Genomic DNA, 16,140 nt, shown 5'->3' on the forward strand with positions numbered 1-16,140 from the left:
AATAAAACTGGAATTTCAAATAATTCTATCTCCTTACCTATAATATCAGAGCATTATACTGGGCACCAATAACAAAGACTGGTGGTCCTTGCCCCATCTCATGGTGGTCACTAGAGACAAATCATCATGATACAGACACCAACAGACAGGTGGTATACAACCTCAGTGTTTTAGGACATGAGACAGGTAATAAATGAGTGAGTGACTAGACTGTGAGCCCCTCAATGGCTGGGACACTGAGTATGTTTATTTTGGTGGCATGAGGTTTCCAGAAAAGTACCTAGCAGAGAGTACGCACTGAATGATGTGTGGGCAATGAATTAGTTCTAACTAGGATAACTGGGAAAAGGCTTCATGCTGAAAGTGATAATATGATAGTGGCTTAAGAGCATAGATTCTTGAGCTGAACCACCTCAGTTTGAGTCCCAGCTCCATTGTTTACTATCTGTATCATTTGGGACAAGATTCTAAGTCTCTCTGTTACTTAGTTTCCTCATTATTAAAACAAAGATAATAATAATAGCACTTGCCTCATAGTGGTGTGAGGATTAAATAAAGCAGTATACTCAATGTACTTAAAACAGTGCCTGATACAGTGAATGACCAATTATTGCCCAAGATGATATTTGATTTGAGCCTGGAGGGATAAAAGTGATATGGATAAGTAGGAAAGAGGAGAGAGGGGGTATTTAGGTAGAGGGAGCAAGTATCAGGGCACCTGGGTGGTGCAGTCAGTTAAGCATCCAACTCTTGGCTTCAGCTCAGGTCATGACATCAGGGTCATGAGATCGAATCCCACATCAGGCTCTGCACTCAGCGTGGTGTCTGCTTAAGTTTCTTTCTCCCCCTCCCTCTGTTCCTCTGTGCATGTGTACACTCTCTCTCTCTCTCTCTCTCTCTCTCTCTCAATTAATCAATCAATCGATCTTTTTTTAGGTGCAAGTATGGCATGCGGCGTATATGAAGAATTATTTAGTTGAATTCACTCTGGAATATGCCAATCATGTGCGGCATGATAAGCATCAATTTTATCTGGAACCTTTTGAGAAAGCAAAAGTCTTTCTTTAGATTATTTAATGGAATATTATGAGATTAAAGACAAAACAATTATACATAAATACTATAGTTTAGTAAGTCTATTTCTCACAGGGATATGGTTTAGATATTCTAAAACTAGTTTATGTATATATTAGGCTTGAATAGATAAGTAAATATAATGTAAATAATGAGAATAAAGTTTTTTACTTCCAGAAAAAGAAGTTACAAATAGGGAAACGGAGAAGGCCATAATCCAGAATGAACGTTGTGGCATGGGATTGAATCAGAGATAGCAGTTTGAACTGATGGACGGACACACACACACACACACACACACACACAGATATACATAAATGTAGAAATAAATATAGATGTTTGAATATGTTTGCATTAGTCAACTGGCTCTGTCTACTGAGAAGACCTAGAAGCAGTTACATACCAATAGTAGCAATGAGCACATCCAGTGTCCAGAGCTTGGGTTCTAAAATAATTTTCCATTAAAAAGAACCCAGGATTCTTGTAGAAGTGGTCAATTTCCAGCTGAGACAGGGGAGATGAGCCTGGAACATCTTGAGGTACCTAAAAATAAACAAGTGTTCAAAAATGATTGTGATTCTTTCAGTAGGACATGAGGAGCAACCTGAAGGAGCTCCTAGTTGCCAATCTGGAGCAATCTAAACAAAAGAAATCATTAAAATAGTGGCAGTATTGGATAATAACTCAGATAAAATAAATATCCTTAAATTCATACTGATTGAAATAAATACTTGAGTAAATAGATAATGGATTTGGGGGGAAAGGATGACTCTTATTTATAGAAGCATTCCTTCCTAAATGCTACAGTATCATTGTTGCAGGCAAGATACCCTAGTAGAGACTAAAGTCAGCAAAAGTTTGAAGAGTTGTATGTGCATAGTCCCATAGTATCTTCCCCAATATAATTATTAACTACGAAAAGAGAAGTAGTAACTTTACAGTGAAAAAAATCTGTCAGACACCACTTGAACCAAGTGAAAGTTAATGTCACCAGTGATAAGATTTAGGAAGATCATGTGATGGTCAATGTCGGTGATCTCATGCACTGAGAAGGCCCAAAATAATTTCTTGCCCAAAATGCATGTCCTCTATCTAATCATGAAGAAAGATCTGACAAATCCAGATTGAGAAACATTCTGCAAAATAATGACCAGTATTCATCAAAAGTATTAAGGTCATGAAAGACAAAGAGCCTAAGGAACCGCTATGGATCAGAGGACCAAGGAAGCAAGAAACAAAATGTAGTAGGGGATCCTGGATTGGATCCTGGAATAGAAAGGGGACACAAGTGTGGGAAATGGTGAAATTTGAGTAAGACTTGCAGCATTGTACTAATGTTGATTCCCCAGTTTTGATCATCATAATGTAAGCATTACAGGGAGTTTAAATAGCTGGGTTAAGTATGTGGACTCTCTGTTCTGCTTTCACAACTTTTCTCTAAGTCCGAAAAATAAAGAGTTATTTTTTAAACACTTAGATGTGATTCCTAAATTCCATCCCATCTGTCTTTCTCCCACCCCCACCCCTTTTCCCTATTTGCTTTCCTTTTTTGGTCCATCTTGAGAAAATAGGATTTGTTTTCCTTTCTTCCTTTTCTCCTTTTCTTTACTCCCTTCCATGGCTCAGAAATTTGGTAGCAGGAGACAGAGCTTCAGAGTTTTTTTTTAAACTACTCTTCTTCATCTAGTCTCAGCCCCAAACCTTGGTGTTTGGTTCTAGGTAGTAACTAATTCCTATTAGGAACTGAACGATGACTATAGTTTCATTCATGAACTTGGCAGGTTGTGAAGACTTTTTCATTGCTGAAGTACGTTGTCTTTGTATTATAAACTTCAAGGCATAATTCTCACATTTCAGAGATCCCCATGCACATGCCTTTCCAGATATTGCTTTAAAACTATTTAAGAAAATATTTTCTTAAAAAAAATTTTAAAAGAGAAAATATTTTCTTGATAAATACTATGAAGTTTATTTTTTAATTTTTTATTATTTATTTATTTATTTATTTATTTATTTATTTATTTATTTATTTATTTATGATAGTCACAGAGAGAGAGAGAGAGAGGCAGAGACATAGGCAGAGGGAGAAGCAGGCTCCATGCACCGGGAGCCTGACGTGGGATTCGATCCCGGGTCTCCAGGATCACGCCCTGGGCCAAAGGCAGGCGCCAAACCGCTGCACCACCCAGGGATCCCTATGAAGTTTAAAATAGCTAATTATTCAACTAAGGACAAAACAGATACATGAATGTGATAGAACTGTGATTTCTGTTCCACGGAGGTGGGGACACAGCAGATATTTGTAGTCTGTTCATTTCTTATTTTCAACATCTAAAGTATTACTTGTTTCTAGGAATAAAGACGTAACTGAGATAGTGAACGGGAAGCTGTGATTTAAATTTATTTTGAATGATTCAGATGACTACTGAAATAAATATCAATCCCTTGGAAAAATATACGAGCATATTTTGGTTCTTAAAAGCATTAGTTATGAAAATGCTCAGGGTCACCTGGGTGGCTCAGTGGTTGAGCCTGACTTCAGTGCAGGTTGTGATCCCAGGGTCCTTGGATTGAGTCCCACATTGAGCTCCCTGCTTAGTAGGGAGTCTGCTTCTCCCTCTGCCTATATCTCTATCTCTCATGAATAAATAAATAGAATCTTAAAAGAAAAGAAAATACTCAGATTATGACTTCTCTTTTTCTTTTTTTCCTCTCTTTTTCTTTTTAGATTTATTTATTCATGAGAAACAGGCAGGGACATAGGCAGAGGGAGAAGCAGGCTCAGAGAGAGCCTGATGCGGGACTCGATCTGGTAACCCCAGGATCACGCCCTGAGCCAAAGATAGATGCTCAACCCCTGAGCCACGCAGGTGTCCCATGACTTCTCTCTTCTGCTTCTAGTCTCTCTTGATGTTAGATACATCGTTGGGATAAATTCGCTCAAATGTTAACAGTATATTAAATAATTACTAATAAATATAGAGCTAAAAATTATTTTCCCTGCTTCTTTCAGGGAGCAAGAGTTCAGAACACAGCAAAGAATTTGGGGATCAGAGACCGAACCCCACAGTCTGCTCCAAGGTAAGTGACTTCCCAGGTCTGCTCTTTCACAGAGGGCTGGCCACAATTTCCCAGGCAGTGTCACTCACAGCTATTGGCAGTTGGCCTTGGAAACACTCTGTGGCTAAATGTGACTAGGCATAGTGGTCTCTGAATTCAGTGGAACATTAAGGGAACATTAACAAACTTAGAAGTAACAGATCAAAGTCTTGATATTATTCTGTTTTGCAAGTTCCATCATGAATTCAAAGACAAAAGGCCACATCGGTGCTACTAAAATTTGTATTCCAGCTGTACTGAACTACCAAAATGCCACTTTCATTTATTTTTTATGCCTCGGGCATGATTGCTTCTCCCACCTGTGTCGTATGAAAAACTCCTGCTTAACCACAAAACCCAACTTAGATGTCCTTTTCTCTTTGAAGTCTTGGTTGAGTTTTTTTTCCTTCTTCCACTGCCTTATCATCTTGTACTGGTCTATTCTAGCCCTTATCATATTGTGTTACAATTATTGGACTCCTTGACCAACCTGAATATGAATTCTTTGGAGGCAGAGAGTATGTTTTCTGATTTTACTCCTTGCTCATCATAGGCCTCTATAATAGGCATTAAATATCTGATTTCAAGAATGTATGAATAAATAAATGAATGAATAAGCTTTTTCTTTGCAACTATACCAAATATTCACGGTTCACATATCATCAAAAGAGAGGAATCTAATCCACCTTTAGAATAAATGAACATGGAAACAGCCATCAAAGAAATGTTAATTTCGGGCAGCCCTGGTGGCCTGGTGGTTTAGCGCCGCCTTCGGTCCAGGGTGTGATCCTGAGGACCTGGGATCGAGTTCCCGCGTCGGGCTCCCTGCGTGGAGCCTGCTTCTCCCTCTGCCTGTGTCTCTGCCTCTCTCTCTGTGTCTCTCATGAATAAATAAATAAAATCTTAAAAAAAAAATGTTAATTTCATTTCCCTGGTGACAGGAGGATAGGCAACCATCTATCTTGAATTGGGGCAATATTAAATAATTTCTTTTACATTTGCTTGTTTTTATACATTGGCATTTCAACAAAAAGTACCCTCCTCCAAGCACTGTCACAGACAAGACACTCTTTGTTTCTATTTACAAAGCAGTTACCAGAGTGAGAATGATGACTGCAGCATTTATGAAGTTATATTTCATTCTAAAAAAGTATGTGGGCAGTGTAAGTACTTTCAAAAGGGAAAACACATTTTCCCCTTGAAAATGGATGGAGCACTCATGTTCTAATTGTGTTTTAGTGCTGAACCCTAACTCTATTTAATCCTCAAGTCTTGTTAATGTTATCTTTCATAGCTGATTAGGTTAGAAAGACTTTCTGTTGCTAAAGAATCATTTCACATAGGCATTCTCTCTCTAGCACCTTGAGCAGACACAGTATATTTGGATAACAGACCCAGTGAAGTGTTAAAATCCCAATAAGAAAACAAGATAATGGCTTAGCAAGGTCTTCTTAGCTAGAGCTTATAAACACTAATAAACAGTGGGGTTAAGATAAGACTTCAGCATCCTGATCAATAAACCAGTATGCAAGCTGAATACAAGAAAAGAACCCAATGAATTCACTTTTTTTTCTTTATTGGCTTGTGTTTTAAAACACTTGAACTGAAACACGATGAAATGTGCCAGCTGTAAAGTTGACATTTTTTTACAAGAGAATAATAATCCCGAGAGAAATCTAGAGTAAATTTTAAATTTAATTCTATTTATTCTTTTACTCATTCTATAAATATTTATTGAAGACTTAAGAAATGCACAGCACCTGGGATGCCTGGGTGGCTCAGTGGTTGAGCATCTGCCTTCGGCTCAGGTTGTGATCTGGGGATCCTGGGATCAAGTTCCCCATCAGGCTCCCCGTGGGGAGCCTGCTTCTCCCTCTGCCTCTGCCGCTCTCTCTGTGTCTCTCATGAATAAATAAATAAAATCTTACAAAAAAAGAAATGCACAGCACCCTGCTATGCCACATGGAGAACATAAACATGAGAGAGAAACAGTTCCAGCCCTTAAGGAGCTTTCAGGTAAAAAGATGAGATGACAAAATGTAACTGGAAGGAAAGGTAATGTAAGAAGCCCTCTATGAGTGATATGGAGAGAGTGCTAAAGTCCTAGAGGGTTGGGGATCCTGCCCAGCCAGGAACCAGGATTCCTGCCCCAAAGACAGCAAATTGAAGAACAAATTTGGCTCTCAAGGACAGGCCACCCATAGGCAAATGTGGGGTAATGTTTCTGAAAATATCTTCGTGGAGGGGATAGAGTTTTCTGTCTCGGCCTGAGATAATATTTGGTTCAAATCCCTTACCAATCTCTACCATAGTCTTCCTTTCCCCATTCTTTCAATACTTAAAATTCACTCTGCAAACAATATATTGAATTTCTTCTATATGTTTGTAGATGTCAGACACTGTGTTAAAAGCTGGAAATAAAGACTTAATCCCTTCCAGTAGTCAGTGGGGTGCAGTAGAGAGACCATTGAATGAAATGGAAACAGGATCCAAAGTGTAAGCACTTGGGCACATAAAGACACAGATTGCCATGAGAGAGAAGGGGCACATAACTCAGTCTAAGGATAAAGAGGGGAGGTTGCAGAGTATTCCTGGCCCAGTCAGCATGTAGTAGATGTCCTCCACAGCTGATGGAATCGCACCAGCGCCTAGGCAGCACATCTCACTCCAGGACTATATACCCAGATCCCGATGACTGGTGATTGAATGTGATTTAAGAATGGTGCAAGGTGGGACTCCTAGGTGGCTCAGTGGTTTAGAGCCTGCCTTCGACCCAGGGAGTGATCTGAGAGTCCCAGAATCAAGTCCCACGTCGGACTCCCTTCATGGAGCCTGCTTTCTCTCTGCCTGTGTCTCTGCCTCTCTCTCTCTCTCTCTCACTCTCTCTCTCGCTCTCTCTCTCTCCCCCCGTGTCTCTCATGAATAAATAAATAAATAATCTTAAAAAAGAAAAAGAATGGTGCCAAGGTGAGGCTGGAGGCATAGGCAGCAACTGGATCAGGAAGAGACATGTATGAGATATGAAGAGCGCTGATATCGGGTCACCTGGGTGGCTCAGTGGTTCAGCATCTGCCTTTGGCTCAGGTCGTGATCCCAGGGTCCTGGTATTGAGCCAAACAGTCAGGTTCTCTGCTCAATGGGGGGCCTACTTCTCCCTCTGCCTGTGTCTCTGTCCTCTCTCTCTGTGTCTCTCATGAATAAGTAAATAAAGTCTTAAAAAAAGAGTGGCTGACTCCACTTGAAGACAGTAGGGAGGTATTAAAATGCAATCTTCCTGTCTGGAAGATTTAAAATTTCAAATGTATCTCTGGCACCATTAAGAAGATCCATTCGAGGACAGCTAAGATTGAAGGCAGGAGCTTGAGCAGAGATTGTCGTGGTATTAAGGATAAAAAGGAGAGGATGGTTCAAGAGATATCTAGCAGGTAGGATTAATAGTCTTTGGACGCTAATTGGATGAAGGAGGTTAGGGAAAAGGAAGATTCTAGAATGACCGCCAAATCTTTGGCTTGGGTGAGGATGAGCTCATCTCAGTAATATTGGGACTGAGGATCAATGGGTCAGCCACGCGAAGATGCCTTCGTGGGCAGTACCAACCAGGTTCTTCCCCTAACTTTCATGTGTTGCATCTTCAGAGGAATAAACTCATCTTTATCAAGAACCAGATATTCCTTTTTAGATGCAATGACATGCTGGTCTTATTTTTTTATTGTGTCACAAAACCTGTAAACTACTGTGCTATGCTGGCTTGATTTTCTTGATTTGCTTAATTGTGAAGCAGCATTCTGTAGTGGTTACAAGTGAAAAACATGGGTTTGAGTTTCAGCTCTTGCTTGTGACCTTAGTTAGCCAGGTTATTTATTTTCTGTGAGACAGTTTTCTCATCTGTAGGATAGGGGGAATTACCTTGGGACGGATTATTATTGAAGCTTTAGTCTTCAAAAGAGGCATTTGCTTTGTGGCCTCCCTTAACACAGCTTTTATTTATGCCATGTAGAAAGATGAAGGGCATGATGTAGAGATTGAAGTTTGAAAGTTCTACTTCCGGCAGAGTTGGATGGGGCGAGAAACACCAGCTCCAAGATGGCTGCCTGAGCCCAAACAGGAAAAGAAGAACGTGGAGCCGGGAACAAACCTTTCCATGCAGGGGCACTGGTGTGCATGAGTGGGATGAGGATACAACAAGGGTCCTACATGTTGGGGAAAGCAAAGCCTCCCATTACCTAACAGTTTAGCTGCCAGAAAAACAAATGCCTCCCTGCAGAGTAAAAGTCCAACTCTTAACTATTACATTTTGCTTCCCAACTTCATCTGCCTGTTCTAAATTCCCCAAGCCCCACAATTTCCATTACAAATGTGTCTGAACTCAAATAACCCTGAGTCACTTCCAAGAAGCCTCACAGAAGCTGAACCTGCCCAGCTCTGCAGTACCCAGAGCTATTATTTCATTAGGTGATCACAGGGAGTAGCCTTTTTGCCAATTTGCAAGGCAGACATTTCAAAGACTCGTCTACCCAGTGGCATTAGTTCCATTATGTGAAAACGTGCAGTGCAAGGTAATGGAATGTGATGGCGCAGCCCAGATCTCACAGGGTAGGACATTCACTACCCAGCTTACTGTTTCTGTTCTACCTGAGTAAGGCCACTGCCTGCCCACTCATTAGGCAGCGCTGTCAGGGAAATGAAAGGATAGAAATTAAAGAGGAAAAGAACTTTCCAATCATTCTATTATTCCAGCGCTGGCAATGCATTTTGAAGCAACACCGTATTTTTCAGCTGCAATGGCAGCTTTGAACTATATCTGCTCAATTTAATGTATTCTTTTCTCTGGGAAGGATGAAATAAGCTCTTCTGATGTGAGATGTCCTTATTTCAGTATCCATTTTCTTCCATGAAGATGACATATAGAGTATTAAGCACCTTTCAGACTTGAAATACATTTTGCAAGTCTCCCAAGGCAGTAACGTTTTCTGTGTGTTTCCAGACTATGAAAGTTTATTTTGTTAGCTAGGTTTCTAACTCAACATTCAAACTTTTTAATTCTTTCCCCCTTTGACTTAGAATTATCATGGAAAAAAAAAGAATTAACATGGGATTAAATGTGGAAGGAAGAGGAAACCTGATTTGCTGAGTTTCTCAACAACTCAAGTAAACTTTGTTCGATTTAATCTGTAAAAGAAGTGAATCACCACAGCTACCCCTGAGTTTGGAATACTTTTTAAAACAAGCAAATTTGGGGCATCTGGGTGGCTCAGTCGGTTAAAGCAGACCTGTCTTCAGCTCAGGTCATGATCCCTGGGTCCTGAGATTGAGCCCCACATCGGGCTCCCTACTCATTGGGGAACCTCCTTCTCCCTCTCCCTCTGCTGCTCCCCTTGCTTTGCTCTCTCTCTCCATCAAATACATAAATAAAATCTCAAAACAAATAAATAAATGGAGCAAAATTGAAACCTGTACTTAATATTTTTAGATCACAGAGGAAGCTCTGAAGCAGGGCTAGCATGACCACAGAACTATAGGACTTGTGATTGTAGTCCAACACCTGCCGGCTTAGTCAGCTGATCTCCCAGGTTGTGCTTTCGGTGATGGGTTTGCCCCATATGGTCACTGGCTGTCTTGCAGCTGCTATGTGCCCCTTAATACCATTCTGGAGCCAAGATCTAACCATTCAGAAGAATGCAGGGCTGCAGGAGCTTGTACCATCCCTAGTTCAGTCCCCTGCCCCTTGCCTTAATGCTGAATGACCTCAGACACCCAGATCTGGGATACCAAGAGGGAGCGTTTCTGGGTACCTCCACAAGTTCCAGTAGATGCCTTGACCCACTTAAGTCTGCACCTGATTCTGCTGACAGGTGAGAGGAAGGATGGGCAGAGCCAGGCAGATTTTCCTCAGGAAACGCACGATGATTATGCCTGTGAGGTTAGGACCCCACCACATCAGCCTGTTTGTAACCAAAGAGATGGTACAAAGTGAAGCAAATTTCAAAAACTGGTCAGAAAATCAGTAGACCACTCTGAGCAGGTGCTCTTTTGCTACAAATTAATAATGATAGACAAGATGGTAATTATCATCATAATAATCATCTCCTAGAATTCAGAGAATCGATTTTGCTGCCAGCAAGGTGAGCAGTCGGGGTTGGCAGCACTGGAGCAGAAGCAGCTGGTGCGGAAGAAGCAGCACTGCCTAATCAGTAGTCATCCAGATCTGCAAGGAGACATGGGTGTTTTCTGAATAATAGAACTGAAGTTTTGGAGTTTGCACATTCATACGTGATTTTTAGTAAAATAGGCAAGATGATCATGACTCCTGAACCAAGAAATCATTATCAATATCCTTTTTCTACCAGTAAAAACATCTCAGGTAATGGCAATATGCCAGACCCGTGTCACACTCTCCTGTGCCTCTTCTAGGCTCTACAAGCTGTGTGAGCCGCCTCCCCCCGTGGGAGAAGAATGAAGAGAATCCCCCAAGGAACCGGTCAAGCAGAAGCTTCTGAACACCAGACAGAGGACATGCTGGCTACATATTCTCCATTCAAGATAAAGAAATGACTTTTTTTGGTCTCAAAATCCTTCACCATGGAGTAAATAACCAGTGTTCAACTTATACTTGGATGTTTGTGCTGGCAACAGATCAGAGGTCATTCAGACAATTCGAAGCTTCACAAACTAATCTCTGTATGTATTGACACTAACTATTCATTTTTAGGGTAATTCATCCCTGGAGTTGATGAAAAAAAGTCAGAGAACAAATGAACAATTGTGCCTCCTCTCCCATTGATTAAAATTATGTTATTGTGTTTGTTTTCATCTTCTCTAAATGGGATCATGTAATATTTCCACTTGAAGAAGTCTTTCACTGAAGACACACGGACACACTTTCCAAATCCTCCTACAGAAATGTTACAGACAATAGAGACTGGGTTCTGTCATAGGTATTCAGTACCTCACCTGCATCAGAAAAGTAGTTCGTATGGGGAAGGTGAAGAGCATGCTTTACTGTTTCTCATAAGAGTTTATTTCTCAGTAAAAGAGAAGACAGCTGATTGAGGCTTCTACCAAGACTTCCTTCCAGACCCTTAGAAGTATCTCTTGTACTGATGGACAGTTCCAGCATGCTGGTGGTGTCCTTGCTTCCTGAAATGGCAGGGCTTCCTTGGCCGTGCGCACTGGGGCTCCGCCACAGGTGGCCAGGGGTGGGGAGCAGCAGCGGTCTGAGAGGTGGGGGGGGGGGGGACAGTAGGGTAAAGGAGGAAATTTAAGCCCATTTAAAAATTCAACCTGTAACTTAGAAAGATACCTAAAATCCGTACTTTATTAAGGCTTTCATATGAGATGTGAGACTCAGAATATACCATGCTGAGTATTTTTCTATCAAGGTATGTGTATAACATGAAAATAAAGCTTTATTTGTGGAATTTTAAAAGGAGTAGTAGCGACCTTGATGACATATGGAAGCACAAGGTATATTCCACTTTCTTTCTGAAGTATGTGTAATGTTTATCATCTCTGTGTTGATAAAATGACGTTGTATTTAACATAATGAATACATGGTATTGATTTTTGAGTCTATAATTTTCAAAGCAATTAAAATGCCCTCACTGTGATTGTGCTAATTATATGGATTTAGACTAATTTAGTATGTGAAATGCTTTTCATAACTAAAGTATATACAGACCGTTATTAAATTTTAATTTATGAAATTTGATTATGATTTTCAAATGATCATTAAAAACCTTCACCACTAGCAGTTGTGTATTGAATAACAAAAATACCATGTTACATATGTATGAGGTATTCATTCATATACTGGTCAAGCTGATAAAAATTGTTCTTTGGCACAGAAACACTTAAGATTTTTGCAGTACGTCCCTATATAAAATGAGAAATAAAGAAACAAACTCCAAAGGTTTCAAAGAAAAAGTTGAATGCTTTGAATTTAATGAGGATATGACCCTTAACACAAATATCTATAGTAAGCATATCTGAAATTCCAGGGATTTAACATTCTTGACATTGTTAACAACTGATCCTGAAGGTCCATGGCATTAGTATTTCGTGATTTTCCTGTGCTGAGAAATTGATGACATTCCATGCAGGCTAACAAAGGAGCGAAACTGATCAACTAGGTAGTATTTTTCATAATGTCACTACTGTTTTCTAATCACCATCCTGGATGCCTTATTTCTCATTAGAAGGATGAAAAGGTCACTTAAACACTTCAGTCATACTTTGCTATGTTTCATGGGGGAAATTATCTGCTATTATGGTATGTATAAATTAGCATATTTTTAAGGATATAATCTCTATCTAATGGAATATGCTTAATTTTTAACGGTTAAATGTAGTGTAAGTGTACCATCGATCAGAGTGCTTGCTACTTATTAAAGGCTCAAAAGTTAGTAATGCTTTATATTATCATCAGTCACTGTCATGTTTTATTATAATGAAAATTGTAGCTAACATTTAAGTAATTACTGTGTGCCAAGCAATACTTCCAAGTGATTTACCCCTATTTTGTTGTTATTGCTTCACTAATCCTCACAACGATTTGGGGTAGTACTCTTTTCATCACCCCCATTTCACAATTGAGGAACTGAAGTACAGAAGGGCCCAGTGATTCTCCCAAGGCCACCTGACAAGTGGTAGAGAAGCAGGATTTAAACCCAGGAAGTCTGCCTCCTTAACACATTATGCTGCTGCTGCTTATTCATAGAAGAACTGTTGTAATATTACCAATAATTTGTTAGTAAATTTGGAGATATGTAGCATGTGTTGCCATTAAATTATACACACTTTACATTGAGGGAAAAATGAGTGGAGATACGTAAAATGCCTTTCATGTGTAAAAATCATAGGACTTCTTAGACAATTTTACCGTTCTGGATACACGTTTTGAGGCAATGCGGTGCTGTTGCAATCTGAAAAAATAGATTCCTCGTAATTGAAGATAACAGTTTTAGATATGTTTTGAAAGTCTGGAGAAGTATATTATATAAAATTTGACTGATTCCAAACAGCAGTAACGATAAAAAATGTCCAATGAATGAATGAATGAAGACAGTTTTTCAATGCTATAATGTGTCTCCATGTGACATTGGACATTTAACTGGCCTTCAGTTTTTAGGATGGGTTTACTTAATGTTCACATAGACCTCTACCTAACTGCTCACGCGCTCTCCTACAACTCCTATAAACGTTACTAACGCCTACCAACAGTTCTTCCAAGTACGGTGTTTGGACATTTCCCTCTCTTCCCCTAAAAGTAAAGGTCGTGCGAACAAATTTTGGTTCTTAACATAGGATTGCTAATCAGCAATCCATCGTCAATACATCTTAAATATCCCACCATATCTTATAAAGTTACTAATATTAAATATTACAAAACAAATATAATATTAACAGAATGAGCAATTTGAAGAGACTAGAATTCTACATCTATTTCCATTACTGTGTAACGAGAAAGAAGGAAGGAAAGAAACAAAGAATTCCTGTATAGGTTTTATTTATATTGGATATATAAAGTCAAATTTAGAAGGTAAGCTTTATTTTATGAGCCAATATCCTCATCTGAAGAGTCTCACACTATTTTCTGTCTCTTTAAATCACATTCTTTCAGTGGCTTCAGTTCCCTATGCATTCAGTTGTCGCTCTTCTTGCAGTAACAAGGTTTAATTTAAAAACGGGCTAATATCTTATGATTTTATAATATATAAGATATTGTAATGATACTGGTTCTGACTCTATTGATTTAAATTTTGTGATAGCTAACTAAATTCAGTATGAAATGAAATTATCCTTGGTACTAACTAGAAAAGTCAAGACAATGAATAGGAAAAAAAAAAAAAATCCTGAGGGATGCATTAACTAATTTAAAAAAATAAACTATTTTGAGGGCACCTGGCTGGCTCAGTCAATAGAGTTACTCTTGATCTTAGGATTGTGAGTTCAAGCCCCACATTGGGTGTAGAGATTACTTAAAAAATAAAATCTCGTAAAAAAGAAAGACTATTTTCAACCCTCCACGCAATAGTTTTTTGGAAAAAAATAATATTTAGGGAGTTGAGAGTTACTCTACCGTATTTGATAATAATGCATTCGTATTTAAAGTACTAAAGTATTCCTTGATTAGTTCATATAGATATTTTCCTATGTAGCATGATTTGGGAGAGATTACAGAGCATATTTTTATGCACCTATATTTCTTAAAAAACATAATATTAAAGTTTAAAATGGAATAACCCTACTTTAAGTCATTCTACTTTGCATTTTACTTTAAAGGTTATTTTCAGATTTTCTTCAATAGTGGTATTTACTAATATGGAAACTAATGTTTTGTATGATTAAATTGCTTCTGAATTTTTGGAAACTATGTTTAATTCTTAAAGAATTATTTTTAAGTGAATTAATATACTAAATTATAGTGTAATTACTTTCCTGAAGCCAGTGATAGTGATTTCATGTGTATGTATGTGTGTGTACACATGTATACGTATCATATGTATATGCACACACACATACACAAACATATATACCAATTTGCTGAATGAATTGTCAGTTGTTCTGCTTAAGTATAAAGGCAAAAGCTTTTGAAATGGTTTAGAATGATCTGAAGTTCGATTAAGAAAAATATTCTGTATGCTATCAGATTTTTGAAGTTTCAGTGATAAATCTCAGAAAAGTGTCACCCTACATGAAGCAGAAGAGGTGGGGAAAAGTTATGAGAGGAGTCTGCCCAATACAGGGCTCAGACTATCCTTTTACGTATAGTGGTTGCAATCTTCCTATGTGCTGTAATTCTGTAATTGTTATTACATTTAGTCTTTGGTTTTAAATTTTTCTTACTACTTCAGGCCTTTGCTTTTAACGGTGATCTCAGCATTCCCATCGCCACGTTGCGCACACATGGAAGGTTGTAAAAGTACAGCCTATGCATTCTCTCACTATTGTTCCATAACCTACAGCCTACTTCACTCAGGATAGCTTGCTTTTCTCACTGAGAAGAGACATTTGAAGTCTACTAAGATAGATAGAGTTAGAGATCCTATATCTCTATAGACATTTTTATATACATATATTTGCTACTTTTTTGTTTTTGTGATGATACATTATAGAAATTACTTAGATTCTCATGTCTTGTTTTGGATGAAGGGATGAAATATGGAGTTCTTCAATATATTGAATGTTCTGTAGACTTCAGATTTGTCTAAATACATAGTACCCATACCTGGCAGGCCACCTTTTGATGACTGACAATGGTTTCCCACTCAGTTTGGCATCAATTTACCTAACTTTGCCTTCCAGGAAGAAGTAGCTGGTTAAGAACAAAATTATTGAATTTTCAAGTGATATTTCTACTAGAAATAGAAAGCTTTGGACAGTTTTACATGCAAATAACAGAATAAATACCCACTCATGTATTCGTTCCACAAATATGTTTGAGAATTCACTGTGTACAAGGCATAGCCAGTGGGTCTCTTTTTTTTGTGTTGGATGTGTTTGGTTCAAAAACCTTCTCAATATCTCTTTTGTGTTAATGGTCGCTTGTGTCTTTTACTTGAAATGACATCTGTAATGCAAACCTATTCTAATACCTTGTAGGTATATATACTGTATGAAATCAAGAATACTAAGTTGGAAAAATGCTTTAGAAAACATACATTTAAATTTGAATTATCTAATGCCTCAAGCAAATTTCTTAGAGTTTCAGATGAATATATATTTTTGTAACTGCCAAGTAAATGAGTAGATCATAGCTTTTGCTTAAAAAATATTTTTATAAGTATTCAGTTGAGAGTTAGTTACTTTATGTATTTGGATATAATTTACATTTCAGTATTTTAAATAGTATTTTAAATAGTATTCATTATTATTTAAAAAGTATTTTACTATTATTTTACTATTTTAAATAGTAAAATTTCAAATTTGTTCTATAAATAGTAATTCTTTTGAAAATATTCATATTTA

General features: G+C 38.2%; 1 protein-coding gene across 1 annotated transcript in view; it reads left to right on the top strand.

The window, feature by feature from the left end:
• PREX2 (phosphatidylinositol-3,4,5-trisphosphate dependent Rac exchange factor 2) overlaps window positions 1-10,983 on the top strand; it is a 276,462-nt gene extending 265,479 nt beyond the window's left edge. The window contains 2 exon segments of the mRNA XM_038579474.1: window positions 4,088-4,155; window positions 10,585-10,983. Coding sequence (XP_038435402.1) covers window positions 4,088-4,155; window positions 10,585-10,630 — 114 coding nt within the window. The 3' untranslated portion in view covers window positions 10,631-10,983.
• Window positions 10,984-16,140: the final 5,157 nt, after the last annotated feature.

Source organism: Canis lupus, chromosome 29 (assembly GCF_011100685.1).
Source record: "Canis lupus familiaris isolate Mischka breed German Shepherd chromosome 29, alternate assembly UU_Cfam_GSD_1.0, whole genome shotgun sequence".
NCBI lineage: Eukaryota > Metazoa > Chordata > Mammalia > Carnivora > Canidae > Canis > Canis lupus.